At 37.3% G+C, this 15,824-nt stretch overlaps 1 protein-coding gene across 2 annotated transcripts in view; it reads right to left on the bottom strand.

The window, feature by feature from the left end:
• The window catches only part of LOC149772979 (uncharacterized), a 65,044-nt gene extending 49,977 nt beyond the window's left edge, over positions 1-15,067 (bottom strand). The window contains exon 1 of one of the 2 annotated variants that reach the window (XM_089947007.1): positions 14,208-15,067. In XM_089947007.1, the coding sequence (XP_089803133.1) occupies positions 14,208-14,265 (58 nt within the window). In that variant the 5' untranslated portion in view covers positions 14,266-15,067. The remainder of the gene's footprint in view (positions 1-14,207) is intronic. The other variant, XM_089947008.1, reaches the window with a different exon arrangement.
• Positions 15,068-15,824: the final 757 nt, after the last annotated feature.

Genomic DNA, 15,824 nt, shown 5'->3' with positions numbered 1-15,824 from the left:
ATTGATCATGGACCGTTTAAAAATCTGCTTCCGTTTTATGCTATCTGCCATGTTTAGTGTATGTCTGCCAGACAGAACGAATACTTCTTTGCAAACAACTGTTTTCTTACTTTCAGGCACAGTGATACTGACATTTCACTGTTTTATCTCTACATCGACAGATTTGTTTCTTATATCAAGTGCAGGCCATCCCAAAACTTTGGTCCAGATTCGTCCGTCATTCAGAACTAATGTCACTGTGCGGAATCTATTTTCTTTTAAGTTGATGTGCCCTCGACTTGTTACACTTCCCTGCCGAAATTGCAGGCCATCCTTAAGTCTGGTAACTAATGACGTTGGAGAACTTGAGTTATTATGTGGAAACTAAATAAACTGCTAACAGACAGATCAGCGGACAGACCTCATCAATACATGATACACTGTATCTAACGAAAGGCGTATACAAATGAGTTCCCTTTACATTCTAACTATTCATCACACTGAACAAATTATCCAAATGGATTTCTCTTTGTTAGGTAGTATTGACTGGCTTAATAACTTGTTGCCAAGGAAACAGTTGTGACGTCGTTTTATTATCTGGGATACAGCATACTATCCGACCATGGAGAATTATTTGTTGTGAATGATCATAAATTAATTTCAATAGCGTCGTTATTGAGTCCATTCAAAGACCTATTTCTTATTAACAAGTTCCATTCATATATCTTTGGAGGCCTTCCTACATGCAGAAAGGGTAAATGAATTACATTCAGCATTGCATAACAAGTGAAAATAAATTTATAACACCAATGGTAGATGTTATAAAACCAATTTAACAAGTATTAATAGGCAACTACAGATTCCGCCACACGCACCAAGGGCAATATAAGTTTGAGAATGCAATTTTGTGTATGTTTTGAAAATCTGAGGCAACTATCAAGGGCAATATAAGTCTGAGAATGCAATTTTGTGTACGCTTTGAAAATCTGAGGCAACTACCAAGGGCAATATAAGTCTGAGAATGCAATTTTGTGTACGCTTCGAAAATCTGAGGCAACTACCAAGGGCAATATAAGTCTGAGAATGCAATTTTGTGTACGCTTTGAAAATCTGAGGCAACTACCAAGGGCAATATAAGTCTGAGAATGCAATTTTGTGTACGCTTTGAAAATCTGAGGCAACTACCAAGGGCAACATAAGTCTTAGAATGCAATTTTGTGTACGCTTTGAAAATCTGAGGCAACTACCAAGGGCAATATAAGTCTGAGAATGCAATTTTGTGTACGCTTTGAAAATCTGAGACAACTACCAAGGACAATATAAGTCTGAGAATGCAATTTTGTGTACGCTTTGAAAATCTGAGACAACTACCAATGGCAATATGGGACTGAGTATATCATTATGTGTACGCTTTGAAAATCTAAAATAAGTAACATGGGATATATCAGACCAAGTAAATAATTTCATGTACGCTATAAATATACAAATACCAAGGACAGAATCAGAGTGAGCACACAAGGGTCGCATGCGACCGATTACGCAACTGCCATACTAAAATTGAATAAGCATACGCATATGTTCTTTGAAAATCTGAGAAAATAAGCAACTGTCGTAACAAACATTGTATGCAAGGATCATATCAGACTGAGTACGCAAGGCTCATATCAGACTGAGTACGCAATGATCATATCAGACTGAGTACGCAATGCTCATATTAGACTGAGCACGCAAGGCTCATATCAGACTGAGTACACAAGGCCCATATTAGACTGAGTATGCAAGGCTCATATTAGATTGAGTACACAAGGCCCATATCAGACTGAGTACACAAGGCCCATATTAGACTGAGTACGCAAGGCTTATATCAGACTGAGTACGCAAGGCCCATATTAGACTGAGTACGCAAGGCTCATATCAGACTGAGTACGCAAAGGTCCATATTATACTGAGTACGTAAGGCTCATATTAGACTGAGTACGCAATGATCATATCAGACTGAGTACGCAAGGCTCATATTAGACTGAGTACGCAAGGCTCATATCAGACTGAGTACGCAAGTCTCATACCAGACTGAGTACGCGAGGCCCATATTAGACTGAGTACGCAAGGCTCATATCAGACTGAGTACACAAGGCCCATATTAGACTGAGTACGCAAGGCTCATATCAGACTGAGTACGCAAGGCCCATATTAGACTGAGAACGCAAGACTTGTATCAGACTGAGTTCGCAAGGATCATATCAGACTGAGTACGCAAGGATAATTGCAGACTGAGTACGCAAGGATCATATCAGGCTGAGTACGCAAGGGTCATATCAGACTGAGTACGCAAGGATGTTATAAGACTGAATACGCAAGGGTCAAATTAGAGTGAGTACGCAATGGTCATGTAAGTGTGATTACGCAGTGGTCGTATTAGACAGTACTCGAGGGTAATACCAGCGTGGATACGCAAGGATCATTTCAGACTGAGCATGTAAATACGTGTATTTTTTAAAATCCTGATATAAGCACCAAAGCCTATATTAGACTGAAAAAAGTTCCAAATATTTATCAGAGTACACAATTAAATATATGCTTTTAAAGCACTAACGGTCATATTCGACTGAGTACAATGGTAGAAATTCTCACTTCTGTCATTACATTAGCGCCTCAACTGAAGCTTAAAAGCAGATCCAAATGACAAAGAACCATTAGATTCTTTAATTAATACCCTATCAGGCTTTCGACATCCACATAAATATACAGTCCAAGTCATAGTTGTTTCCACAGTTCATGGCGAGAAGGTTATAATGCAATTGTATTTATGAATGTACATTCAAGAGTACAACACAATCGCACACGGTATAAAGAGTAAAACTACATTGTACACGGTATAAAGAGTACAACACAATCGCACACGGTATAAAGAGTAAAACTACATTGCACACGGTATAAATACTACAACACCGTCGTACACTTTATAAAATGATACAAGAAGCAACTATTATCATTTTAAGCAGAAAGACTTCATATGTAAAACTTATGACTGTAAAATGATTAACGAGCTTTTATAGACGAAAATACATCTGCGGACGTCACAAAGAACTACTATAAATACTAAAGGATTTAGATATCTGTTTTCAGGTATGAATGCACTGACTGAAAATGCCCACACCCTTTATTTATTATATATATATATATATATATATATATATATATATATATATATATATATATATATATATATATATATATATATAGTAAAGATGCTAATAGTTATACTATATAATGGCGCCATGTCCTTACATTAATTTAATATTTGGCTTCCTATATTAATACTGACATATGTTTTTGATTGTTAATTGGTTATGGATTTTGATTATCACATCAATCAACGAAGCGCGTGCTTTAACAGAGCCCGTAAAAGAACAGCAAGAATACCCAGCCAAGGACGCTTTTCTGTCGGTAAAGCACTGTACACCATGACAACGACTGTAATACAGAATACCCAGTCAAAGAAGGATTTTTATCGGTAAAGCACTGTATCACATGACAACGACGGCAACAAAGAATACCCAGCCAAGGAAGGCTTTTTGTAGGTAAAGCTCCGTATCCCATAACAACGACTGTAACACAAAAAAACAGTCGAGGAATGTTTTTTGTAGGTAAAGCACTGTATCCCATTACAACGACTGTAACACAGGATACCCAGCCAAGGAAGGCCTTTTGTAAGTAAAGCAATGTATTAAATGACAACGACTGTAACGCAGAATACCCTGCAAAGGAAGGCATTTTGTATTTAAAGCACTGTATCCCAAGGCAACGACTGTAACGGAGAATACGCAGCCAAGGAAGGCTTTTTATAGGTAAAGCACTGTATTCCATGACAACGACTGTAACAAAGAATAACCAGCAAAGGAATGCTTTTTGTATGTAAATCACTGTATCCCATGACAACGACTGTAACAAAGAATACCCTGCAAAGGAAGGACTTTCAGGTATCCCTTGACAACGACTGTAACAACGAATACTCTGCAAAGGAAGGCTTTTTGTAGGTAAAGCACTGTATCCCATCACAACGACTGTGACGGAGAACACCAACCCAATGAAGCCTTTTTATAGGTAAAGCACTGTATCCCATGACAACGACTGTAACACAGAGTACCCAGCCAAGGATGGTTTTTTGTAGGTAAAACACTGTATCTAATGACAACGATTGTAACACAGAATATCCAGCAAAGGAAGGCTTTTTGTAGGAAAAGCAATGTATCCTATGCCGATGTCTGTAACACAGAATACCCAGCCAAAGAAGGCTTTTTGTAGGTATATCACTATATCCCATGACAACGAATGTAACGGAGAATACCCAGCCAAGGAAGGCTTTTTGTAGGTAAAGCACTTTATCACATGACAATGAATGTAATACATTATACCCAGCCAAGAGAGGCATTTTGTAGATAAAGGACTGTAAACCACGATAATGATTGTAACACAGAATACCCAGCCAAGGAAGGCTTTCTGTAGGTAAAGCAGCCTATCACATGACCATGACTGTAACAAAGAATACCCAGCCGAGGAAGGCTTTTTGTAGGTAAAGCACTGTATCCCATTACAACGCCTGTAACACGGACTACCGAGCCAATGAAGGCTCTTTGTAGGTAGAGCACTATATCCCATGAAAACGACTGTAACACAGGATACCCAGCCAAGGAAGTCCTTTTGTAAGTAAAGCAATGTATTAAATGACAACGACTGTAACACAGAATAGCCTGGAAAGGAAGGCTTTTTGTAGGTGAAGCACTGTATCCCATGACAACGATTGTAACAAAGAATACCCAGCCAAGGAAGGCTTTTCGTAGGTAACGCAAAGTATCCCATTACAATGACTGTAACGGAGAATACCCAGCCAAGGAAGGCTTTTTGTATGTAAAGCACTGTATCCCTTGACAACGATTGTAACAGAATATCAAGCCAAGGAAGAGTTATTGTAGGTATAGCACTGTATCCTATGACAACGAATGTAACGGTGAATACCCAGCCAAGGAAGGCTTTTTGTAGGTAAAGCACTGTGTCCCAATGACAATGACTTTAACACAGAATACCAAGCCAAGGACGGCTTTTCGTAGGTAAAGCACTGTATCCCATGATAATGACTGTAAAACAGAATACCCTGCCAAGGAAGGCTGTTTGTAGGTAAATCACCGTATTCCATGACAACGACTGTAACAGAGAATATCGAGCCAAGGAAAGCTTTTTGAATGTAAGGCACTGTATCACATGACAATGACTGGTCTACAGAATACCAAGCCAATGGAGGCTTATTGTAGGTAAAGCAATGTATCCCATTACAACGACTGTAACATAGAATAACCAGCCAATAAACGCTTTTCACTGTATCCCATGACAACGACTGTAACGGAGAATACCCAGCCTAGGAAGTCATTTTGTAGGTAAAGCACTGTATCCAATTACAACGACTGTAAAACTGAATACCCAGCCAAGGAAGGCTTTTTGTAGGTAAAGCACTGTATCCCATGACAACGACTGTAACAGAGAATACCCAGCGAAGAAAGGCCTTTTGTAGGTAAAGCAATGTATCAAATCACAATGACTGTAACACAGAATATCCAGCCAAAGGAGGCTTTTTGTACATAAAGCACTGTATCCCATGACAACGACTGTAACAGAGAATACTCAGCCAGGGAAGGCTTTTCACTGTATCCCTTGACGACTTTTCGTAGGTAAAACATCGTATACCACGACAACGATTATAACAGAATATCCAGCAAAGGAAGGATTTTGTGTAGGAAAAGTATTGTATCCCCTGCAAATGACTGTAACACACAATCCCCAGCCAAGGACGGCTTTATGTAGGTTTATCACGGTATCCCATGACAATGACTGTAACAGAATACACAGCCAATGAAGGCTTTTTGTAGGTAAAGCACTGTTCCCCATGACAACGGCTGTAACACAGAATACCCAGCTAAGGAAGGCATTTTTTAGGTAAAGCACTGTATCCCATGACAGCGGCTGTAACACAGAATACCCAGCCAATGCAGGTTTTTGGTGGGTAAGGCTCTGTATTATACGACAATGACTAACACAGAAAAATATGCAGGGATAATTTAAAATAGTGACGTGCTGTGCAGTGATGTGATGTGATTTGGATTTTTAACGTAGCTTTAACAATTTTTCAGTCATATCGCTACTATGTCTGCAATGTGGCAGTTTATAGTGATGTCTAGCACTGGGGCATCATGCCGCAGACATGTAGCATGATGTCCCATCCAGTCACATTATCCTGACACCGGGCCGACCAGTCCTAACACTAACCTCTTAATGCTGAGCGCCAGAGCGATGCAGCTGTTAGTACCATTTTTTGTAAGTCTTTGGTATGACTCGGCCGGGGATCGAACCCACGACCTCCCGCATCCGTGGCGGACGCTCTAACCACTAAGCCACCGGAGCGGTGATGTGCTGGAAAGAAAGTACAAAGTAACGAATTTAACAATTTATCAGTGACACCAGTATTTTTAAAACCGAAGCTGTACTGCTCTTTTTTAAGCCATAATATTTAACTTTCTTCTGCATTATGGAGAACGTGAGGTAGAAACGGAAAGAGTAAGTAGTGTGGCTACAAGGAAAACCTATCATGGCATACTAACCTATCATGGCATACTAACCTATCATGGCATACTAACCTATCATGGCATGCTAACCTATCATGGCATACTAAGTGAGAAAAAAAAATAAAATATAAATATATGTAATAGCCATAGGCAACCACATATTGTGTTCTTTTCAACAAAACAGCCAATCCGATAGTGTATTTTCAAACTAGATGCCCGTCGATTTAAATTTATTTTACTCTTGTAAGTTGCATATTACATGTATCACGTTTTAAAAGGGTCATATTAAGAACACCAGGCTTGCAAAACTCGTGTATCCCGTGCAAGTGTGGTAAAACAAAAAACATTAGACTTGCAAAACTCATGTATCCACTGTAAGTGTGGTAAAACTAAGAAAACTAGTATTGCAAAACTCGTGTAGACTGTGTAAGTGTGGTCTTACAAAGAGTGTTGGGCTTGCAAATCTCGTGTATACCGTGTGTGGTAAAACTAAGAACACTATGATTGCAAAACTCGTGTATCCTGTGTAAGTATGGTAAAACAAAGACACTAGGCTTACACGAATCGTGTATCCTGTTTAAGTGTTGTGGTACAAAGGGTGCTGGGCTTGAAAAACACGTGTATCCCGTGCAATTGTGGTAGTACTAAGAACGCTAGACTTGCAAAACCCACGTATCCAGTTAAGTGTTATCCAAATAAGAACTCTTGGCTTTGAAAACTCCTGTATCATGTGTAAGTGGTCCTGGGTAAGCGTGGTTAAGAGCACAAAGGTAACACTCATGTATCACGTGCAAGTATGGTCATCCGAAAATACTAGGCATGTAAAACTCGTGTATCATGTGTAAGTGTGGTCAAACTAAGAACACTAGGCATGCAAATCGCATGTATTTCTGCCTATATGGGGTGATAATACGAACACTAGGCTTGAACGCTTATAAAACTTATTTTGTGTATATAAAACCTGACGTGTTCAATGAAAGTATCTGTGATAAATACTAGTTATATCATGTTGCCAGAACATATCTTCATGGTCACCATTCAGCTCCCATTATCATGTCAAGCATTGTTTAAGTTACTTGCGGAGATCCTCTCGATCGTAAATTCTGAAATTATCTGGTAAATGAAACGCTGTACAAACAAAGCATGCAGAGAACCAATTAACTTGTTGACTTTGTGTATATTTTCAACACACCCAACATGTCGGTCTTTCATTAGCCAAATTCAATATGTAATTGAGACGGCTGTATTATTTTTCAAGTGTAAGATTCTTATCAGGCATATTTACAGAGAAACCGTTGAAGTGAAAGTAGGTCCAGTACTTTCTCAAGCTGATTCGTGTTACATGATTTGATCCACGTCCTTGCAGGCATAAATTCATGATTTCAGAGTAGTTTTCAGGTATTGTAATTGCCTGACAGTTTTGCTTCATTCTTTTCCTAGTGATTACATTTCGAGGGGTATGATATAAACTGTATCCTTAACGTATGTAAAACCACTATAAGATCCAAACTGTACTATGGCTACATTATGGTTCAACCAGAAAGTCATATTTAAGGAAGACTGACACAATTCACCACGAAGCTATACGACTCACGTTAGGACATCCGCATGTGAAAGCCTTTTGACTGAAGCCAATGAGCCACCTCTATCACACTGCAGAGAAACATTGTCTTTATCATATGTCCTCAAATTAAATTCCAACACCTTAAATCCTGCTCTTGGGTCTGTTTTTCAATCCAAAAACTAAATATTATACCAAAATACAACCGATGCCATTTCTACCTTTGGCAATAGAATATTTTTCAACCTTGACAATACAAAAAAAAGACCGACCTTTCATAAATCCTAAAGGATTTTATTTCTGTAACATCTCCAAGGCTTCCAAAAGAACCCGAAGTACGTTTACGCTGCATGAAGGAAAATAATCCGACAAAATCCTTCCATATTTTCATAACTCTAATTAGGAGTGTCTATCCAAATGTAAGAACTACACAAGCATTTCTACGGACGGCATAAAATGGATAATGAAAAGACTATTTGCAGCCTTTAGTAGTGGAAATCACACTACAAAATTTCATATGCCAGGTGGTGAATCGACATTTTAGCCAAGCTCAGGACAACAGTCTGCCCTGAAATATCTCGAAACCAAGCATATTTTAAACTCTGTCATCTTCTCCGATTCACTATCAGTACTTCAGTCATTACACAGTGGGAATTTGAAAACTTATTATTGGCCAATGTTCTCAACAAATATACCGAGCTGTATACAATATAGTACTGTAGGCTACCCAACCATATCGGTATTGAATGTAAAGAAAAAGCAGACAGCGCTGCTAAAATGGCCTTACCTCTACAACTATCTGACGTCAAAATACCATACATTGATTTTAAACCTGGTATCATAAATTCTTTATTCAGGAAGTGGTAAACATCATGGGTATATGCTGTCAATAACAAGCTCCACATGATCAAACAACCTTAGCGGAATGGCCTCTTTCCTACAGAACCATCCAGGTAGTCACTGCAAGAATTAGAATTGGTAAATACATAACTAACTCCTACATATTATCGGATGAAGAACCACCTGAGTGCGGTTCTTGCAATGAACCCTTCATCTCGAATCACTTTATGATAGACGAGTTTGATCTCCAACCTACACGCGATCATTACTACAATCTTTAGCAAATAAAGACATTTTTGGATACGGTAAATATGTCTTAATTTAAAATTTCTTGAAGGAAGTAAACATTTATTCGAAAATATAGGCTTGTGTTGCAATGCTATTTCAGTCGAGTATTTTAATCAACAGTTGTACTGTTGATCACTTCAGTTTATCTCTGATTGTCCAATTAACCTTTATACACACCATTTATACCGTTGATCAGGAACCTTCATATATTTTCATCATCTCACTGTTGGGGGTGGGGGACTTTTAAGGCTCGTAGGTAGTAAACCTTTTTGACACCTACATTGTTCTCATATAACCTTTTTTGTGGCGCTATATAGCTTTACAATGCTGGTACATCGTAAAACCCACAATACTGGTGTGTCTTAAAACCCACAATCAATCAATCAGTCAATCAATAGACCAACCAACCCGTCAGCCTTGGTTTAAACAGCATGTATTACAAACATAAAATTATTTATTTTTCAAGAGATACCGATGACTGAGCTACCAAACCTATCCTGAACTCTCTTCCTCTGTTCTCGTTAACAAAAATATTTTACTTCGACGGTTGCACTGACGTGAAGCATTAAGTAACAAACACATAAATGCAAAATGTATTACTAGTTAATGAAATAATAACTGCAGTTGCATCAGTTGATAAATGAAGGGAAGATTTAAATTGGTCAGAACATAATCATGTGATCATACCAAATTGCGTTTATTTCTGTATCAACTGTATGGAGAACTATTTTATACTAGCTTCACGTGCAAAGTAACTAACGTAAACATTGAACTAGAAGGCTTACACACTGCACGCCTTTAAAACGAAATAAAAACGGTGTGTTTAAACTTTTCTCATACTTTCAATGTGATTTGATACCTAGATGTAAATAAACGGATTATCAATAATGACCCAAGTCCAACATAACCGTGTAAGAACATCAGCAATAGAGGATAGCAAACAGAACATACATCCATCAGGTTATCGTAATTATTAACAGTTGCATATTGCTCATGTGCTTACGTACAGGCGTGACATACTAATAGGACCTTGCGAGAAAAAAACAATTTTAAACAACTTAAAGGTGAATGTACTTTATGCACATGGTTTCCAATGAATATGTTATGGTTAGGGCTGGATGTTACATTCTCTAGTCTGGCCATGTAACAATTTAGAAGAGGTAATGCAGTCAAACAATTAGAGAGGGTGAGAGACAGAGAGAATTTGGGGATGAAATGCAAGTCAATGAAAACTGATTTTGACATACCATTTATGTCGTAATGCACGAGCATAACGTTTCTAAACAAGTAAAACTATTTAAAATAAAGATGGGGAGGTAAACTGTAAAAAAGGACAAGTAAGAGAGTATATTTATTAGACTTAAATTTTGAATTAGTTTGGAGTTAATTAAGTTTGATAGATTATAATATGGTTAAGCAACAACAAAGAACAGCTTGCTGAAGAGATTTATTTTAGACGGCTCACTTAAGTTTTGTTAATTAAATGTTTTGGGGTATTACTCGACGTCACTTTGTTCTTAGAGACATTTCTGGAAAATTGTTTCTTGATTTAAAAGTTTTAATAATATTAGTGATAAAAGTCCTGTTCGCATCATTTAGGTTACGCGGTGAAAGATGGTTTAGTTTTATTGGATCAAAGAACTGCAATGGTGGAATGGGTGGAAGGGAGAGGTTTGCAAATAAGTATTGTTCCCACCGAAATATTTCAATATTTTTGTCACATCGCCTGCAGCTTCAATTGTAAAGTGCAGACAGAAGACTATGGATTAGTGTGTTTCAAGATCGTCAGTATATGGCAAAGCTCCAACTTCATTAAGTGCAGTTCTTAAAGGTAAGTCTTAAGACATTTCATTGGTCAAGTAGGACTTACATTCTAGACAACGAGATTATAGGATTCTTAACTTAAAATCATCTCCTGGCTTAACTCGTGTTGGTTGGTTGGTAATATCCACATCAGATGCCAGAAAGTCGCAGCGGTTACTCAATATAAAATATAAAAATGTCGTAAACGGAAAGATGTTTTCAAACCGAAAGCGTAATGTTTCAGACTGAATATGATCGAATTGCAAAAGAAATGTTATACGCATATTTGTACGGTTCCTTTATAATCTGTCAAACTGTCACTTGAAAAGTCAAAATAATAATCAAAACTATAATTCATCTTTTTACAGTTTTGTGTTTACATGATACATTACTAAATGTTTTTTTCTCAAACACAAGTATGTACACCACCACTGTAATACATGAACGCTAACCATATCGATCTCAACACATGATAATATGGGAAGAGTGTTGTTTGCATTTTTCGAAAGGGTAAAACAAAGCTTTTAATGCACAAGTATTCTATATTTATTATTATATATTATTCGTATTGCTTATATTAGGATTACCGTGATATTTCTGTATGGTGCAGAATCAAAACCGACAATTGATATATAACCATGAAACCTTGTGTGATTCAGCGCTTTCTTTTGTACCTTGATTGTGTTGCCTGGAGGTCTTGGGTGGATAAGTGGTTGAAGGCGCTCGACTTCAAAGATCACTTATATATCACACCAATATTCACGTGAGTTTGAGCTTTGACTCTGTCAAAGTGGCTATCTGACAAAGGCTTTCAATGGTTTCCATTGGGTAGATGCTTCTTTCAGCAACCACCACATTTTACTGTCATCCATGTATAGCCTATCATATGCTGAAAGATGCCACAAAACCAATGCTTGTCGTGTCTTTTAATGAATTCCACAAAAACTCATTGAGAGTTGAACGTAAACAACGCTGATAAAAACTAAGGTTTCATCTCACTTTGGTTGAGACCAGTAGAAATGGCAGTACTTGGACAAAGGGAAATGTTATAATATGATTATCACATGATCAAACTTCGGTTGATGACGAATATCACTTTGTATAGGAGACCGCTCTGATGGCCTAGTGGTTAGAGCGTGAGCTTCGGGTGCGGGAGGTCGTGGGTTCGAACCCCGGCCAAGTCATACCAAATAGTTTAAAAAATAGTACTAACAGCTGCCTCGCTTGGCGCTCAGCATTAACAGGTTAGCGAAAGGACTGGTCAGCCTGGTGTCAGGATAATATGACTGGGTCGGACATCACTGCTGCGTGTCTGTGGTATGATGCCCCAGTGCTAGACATCACCATAAACTGCCACACTGCAGACATCGTTGGGATATGACTAAAAATTGTTAAATATACGTTAAAAATCCAAACATCACACACAACTACAGAAACACATCTTCAAACACTCGTCCATATCATTGATATATACCAGCTAGACCTAGCCTGAATGGCTCAGACTTAATGTCTTTTATAGTTACGGTTTAAAAATCCGAATCACACACACACACAGACAAGTACACACACACTTTCTATAGGTTGTATTAATAAGTACCATTTGTTAAGAAAATCCCTTATTGATAATGTCTTTTTGTAAACAGTCCTCAATGATAAAGTGTATGCAACTGATGAATTTTACGCGTACAAAAATTATATGTAATGTAGCGAAATATATTTAGCCTGTTAAATAATAAAACAATGAATGCGGTCTGATTCCAGCCCCAACCAGAAGCTTCAAGACTAATTTATGCTAAACACATACACATCGCATATATATATATATATATATATATATATATATATATATATATATATATATATATATATATATAGTCGAACTATTATTTCTAACCATGTATTTCGATCCAGCCAATAATTCCCTTTTTCTATTTCTTTATCCGTCATATAACAAATATATAAATAGGAAAAGAGGACTAGTGAATGGAATGAAATACATGGTTAGATATAATAATTTAACTCTTTATAATGGTATGGTACAAAATGAATTCATGGTTAGATATAATTGAACTCTTTATAATGGTACGGTACAAAATGAATTCATTTTAGAGACTTTAATAAGTCCGTATGTAATGGTCATTAACTGTAGTCTAATAATAAGGTAAAACAGCGCATATAAAACTGACCAACAGAAGGCGAGTATTAAATTGCTGGGTCATCATACGTCATTATAAAGGATAATAATGGCTTTAGAATGATTTCCACGTAAATTATTTTAATTGTAAACAGCATAATATACTACCCAGCCTACCCCCACCACCCTCTTTCGTTTTATAAAGGTGAAACGGAAACACAAAGTAGTCTGAAAAACCTTATTAAATATATATGTGGAAGATAAGGAACGTTTGGTATCGATATGAGGTATTCAAAAAACTGTGTGTATATGAAAGTATTTGTGTGCAAGACATTAATGGTCAACAATTTCAGCCAGAACGAACAACCAAGCTAACACGGAGTTTACAATATCGGATCGGAAGCGGGAGGTCGTGGGTTCGAACACCGGCCGAGTCATACCAAAGATTTACAAAAATGGTACTAACAGCTGCCTCGCTTGGTGCTCAGCATTAAGAGGTTAGTGTTAGGACTGGTCGGCCTGGTGTCAAGATAATATGATTAGGTGGGACATCATGCTACGTGTCTGCGGTATGATGCCCCAGGGCTAAACATCACTATAAACTGCCACACTGCAGACATCGTAGCGATATGACTGAAAATTTGTTAAAGCTACGTTAAAAATCCTAATCACACACACACACTATCAGATGATTCTTGAAGCTTATTTGTTATGTAAATATCACACCCGGTTAAATCGTACCCTTATGGAGCCCCAAAAAGTATTAAACGCCACCGATCCCCAATTTCAGCAACATATGGAAATGTAAACTACTCCACTGACAATCGGGGGACGTTCTACATCAAATAGATGGGTATATATTACGTAACATTGATTCCGATGGGCCACGCCTTTGAACACCTGTGATGCACGAAATGTATGGCAAACCATTAAATGTGATTTAGATTAAACATGTACAAGTGAGACAAGACATCATAATTAAACATACCTGTGATGATACTGTGACAAATAAGTCCACAAACTATCACTTTTGAAGTAGATTCCATGGTACGATCCGTCTGAAATATATAACAAGGAAGTGGAAATTGCACAAACCAGGGGCACCTCGCCCATATTTACATGGTAGGACCGAATACAATTCTAGTCTGATTCAATGCAGTGCCATATAATGTGGGCTGGTTTGTCACGCTTGGTCGCAGCTGGGAAAGAAGAAATCCTACCTGGTTTTGCCATTTGTAATCCATAGCCAATCACAAAAACACCACGATACACAAGAATACCTGTTATACGGCCGTCACCACTTGGTGTGCCCTAGGGAGAAAATTTTTGACAGCAGCAAGCATGTCGATATCGGTGATACGATCGTTACGGTTTTATCACGGCTCGGGTACAATGAGAGAAACAGAAAAACAAGGACGCAAATAATGAAAGCACACTAGCAGCCTGGCCACGACAAGTAATAAGACGAAAATGATGGAAAACACCTAAATGGTGCCATGTTTATGGTGACGATGATGTAATAGTGTCGTTTTGTTTTGTTTTGTTTTACTTTTAGTGCCTTTATTTTGCATTCAACAGAGCATGGATGGAAATTACCTTTATTGATGTCGTTTCATATGAATGGGACCAAAATTTAATTTGAAGACTACGATTTCTATTTCCCTGTTTTTACCATAAATTTCATGACATCTAAATGATTCATGTCGATTTGTGTACAGTTATTATTGGGATTATCCGACAAAATGGGATTGTATGCAACTTGTGGCCAACGGTCTTTAAAAGTCAGTTATCTCCCATTAGATGGTGACGCAGAAAAACTCGGACAAATATCATTTGAATTAATTCTTATCCCACTTAAAAATTAATTTTTGAAATACAAGCATCCTTTGTTTTTGTTTTTATTTTATTTTCCAGTAATTATAAGAAGGAAGTAAGTTTTTGTTTGTTTTCTTGTTGTTGCTGCAATGAAAATCAAGTACAATTTATTTTTGCTGTCTTTAATAAGATTTTTTGTTTTCAAATTATATTACCGTTTTATTTTTTAATTTTTATATCATCTCATAATCAATACACGGTCTATGTCTCTTTGATACAGTAATCATCTGTATATTCTCATAATCAGGACACAGTCTGTGTTTCTTAGATACAATAATCACCAGCATCTCTTTTTAAAATTTACATTCTGTATTGCATTTGCATTATACTTTTTTTATCTGTTATAATTACAAAATAAAATATAAAAGTTCCTTACCAAAGCTTATCGAAGAACGAGAAAAAAACGAAGATTTTATTTATGTATTTATTCCAGATATACGTATTGATTCACGCTAAGGACCTTATTTACATTTGTCACTTAAGTTTGGACAGTATATTCGTCACTAGCAAGATGCTATAATGGTAAGGAAAAATCAAAAGTACCTAAACGCGAGATGCAAGATTTCTTTGACCGGATTTTTAGTGGCAGTACAGACCGGAATCAAATGTAGTACAACTTTTATCCTACATTGCGGGATTAGTGGAAGAACCACACACAATCATTCAAATGGAGTTTATGTGTGCGCTCTAATGCAAGTACACCTTATGACATGTTAATGAACCTTGATTA

The sequence above is a fragment of the Sinohyriopsis cumingii genome, unplaced genomic scaffold (genome assembly GCF_028554795.1).
Source record: "Sinohyriopsis cumingii isolate HCF-2022 unplaced genomic scaffold, ASM2855479v2 utg000940l, whole genome shotgun sequence".
NCBI classification, from domain to species: Eukaryota; Metazoa; Mollusca; class Bivalvia; order Unionida; family Unionidae; genus Sinohyriopsis; species Sinohyriopsis cumingii.
This window is presented reverse-complemented; position numbering and strand designations above follow the sequence as displayed.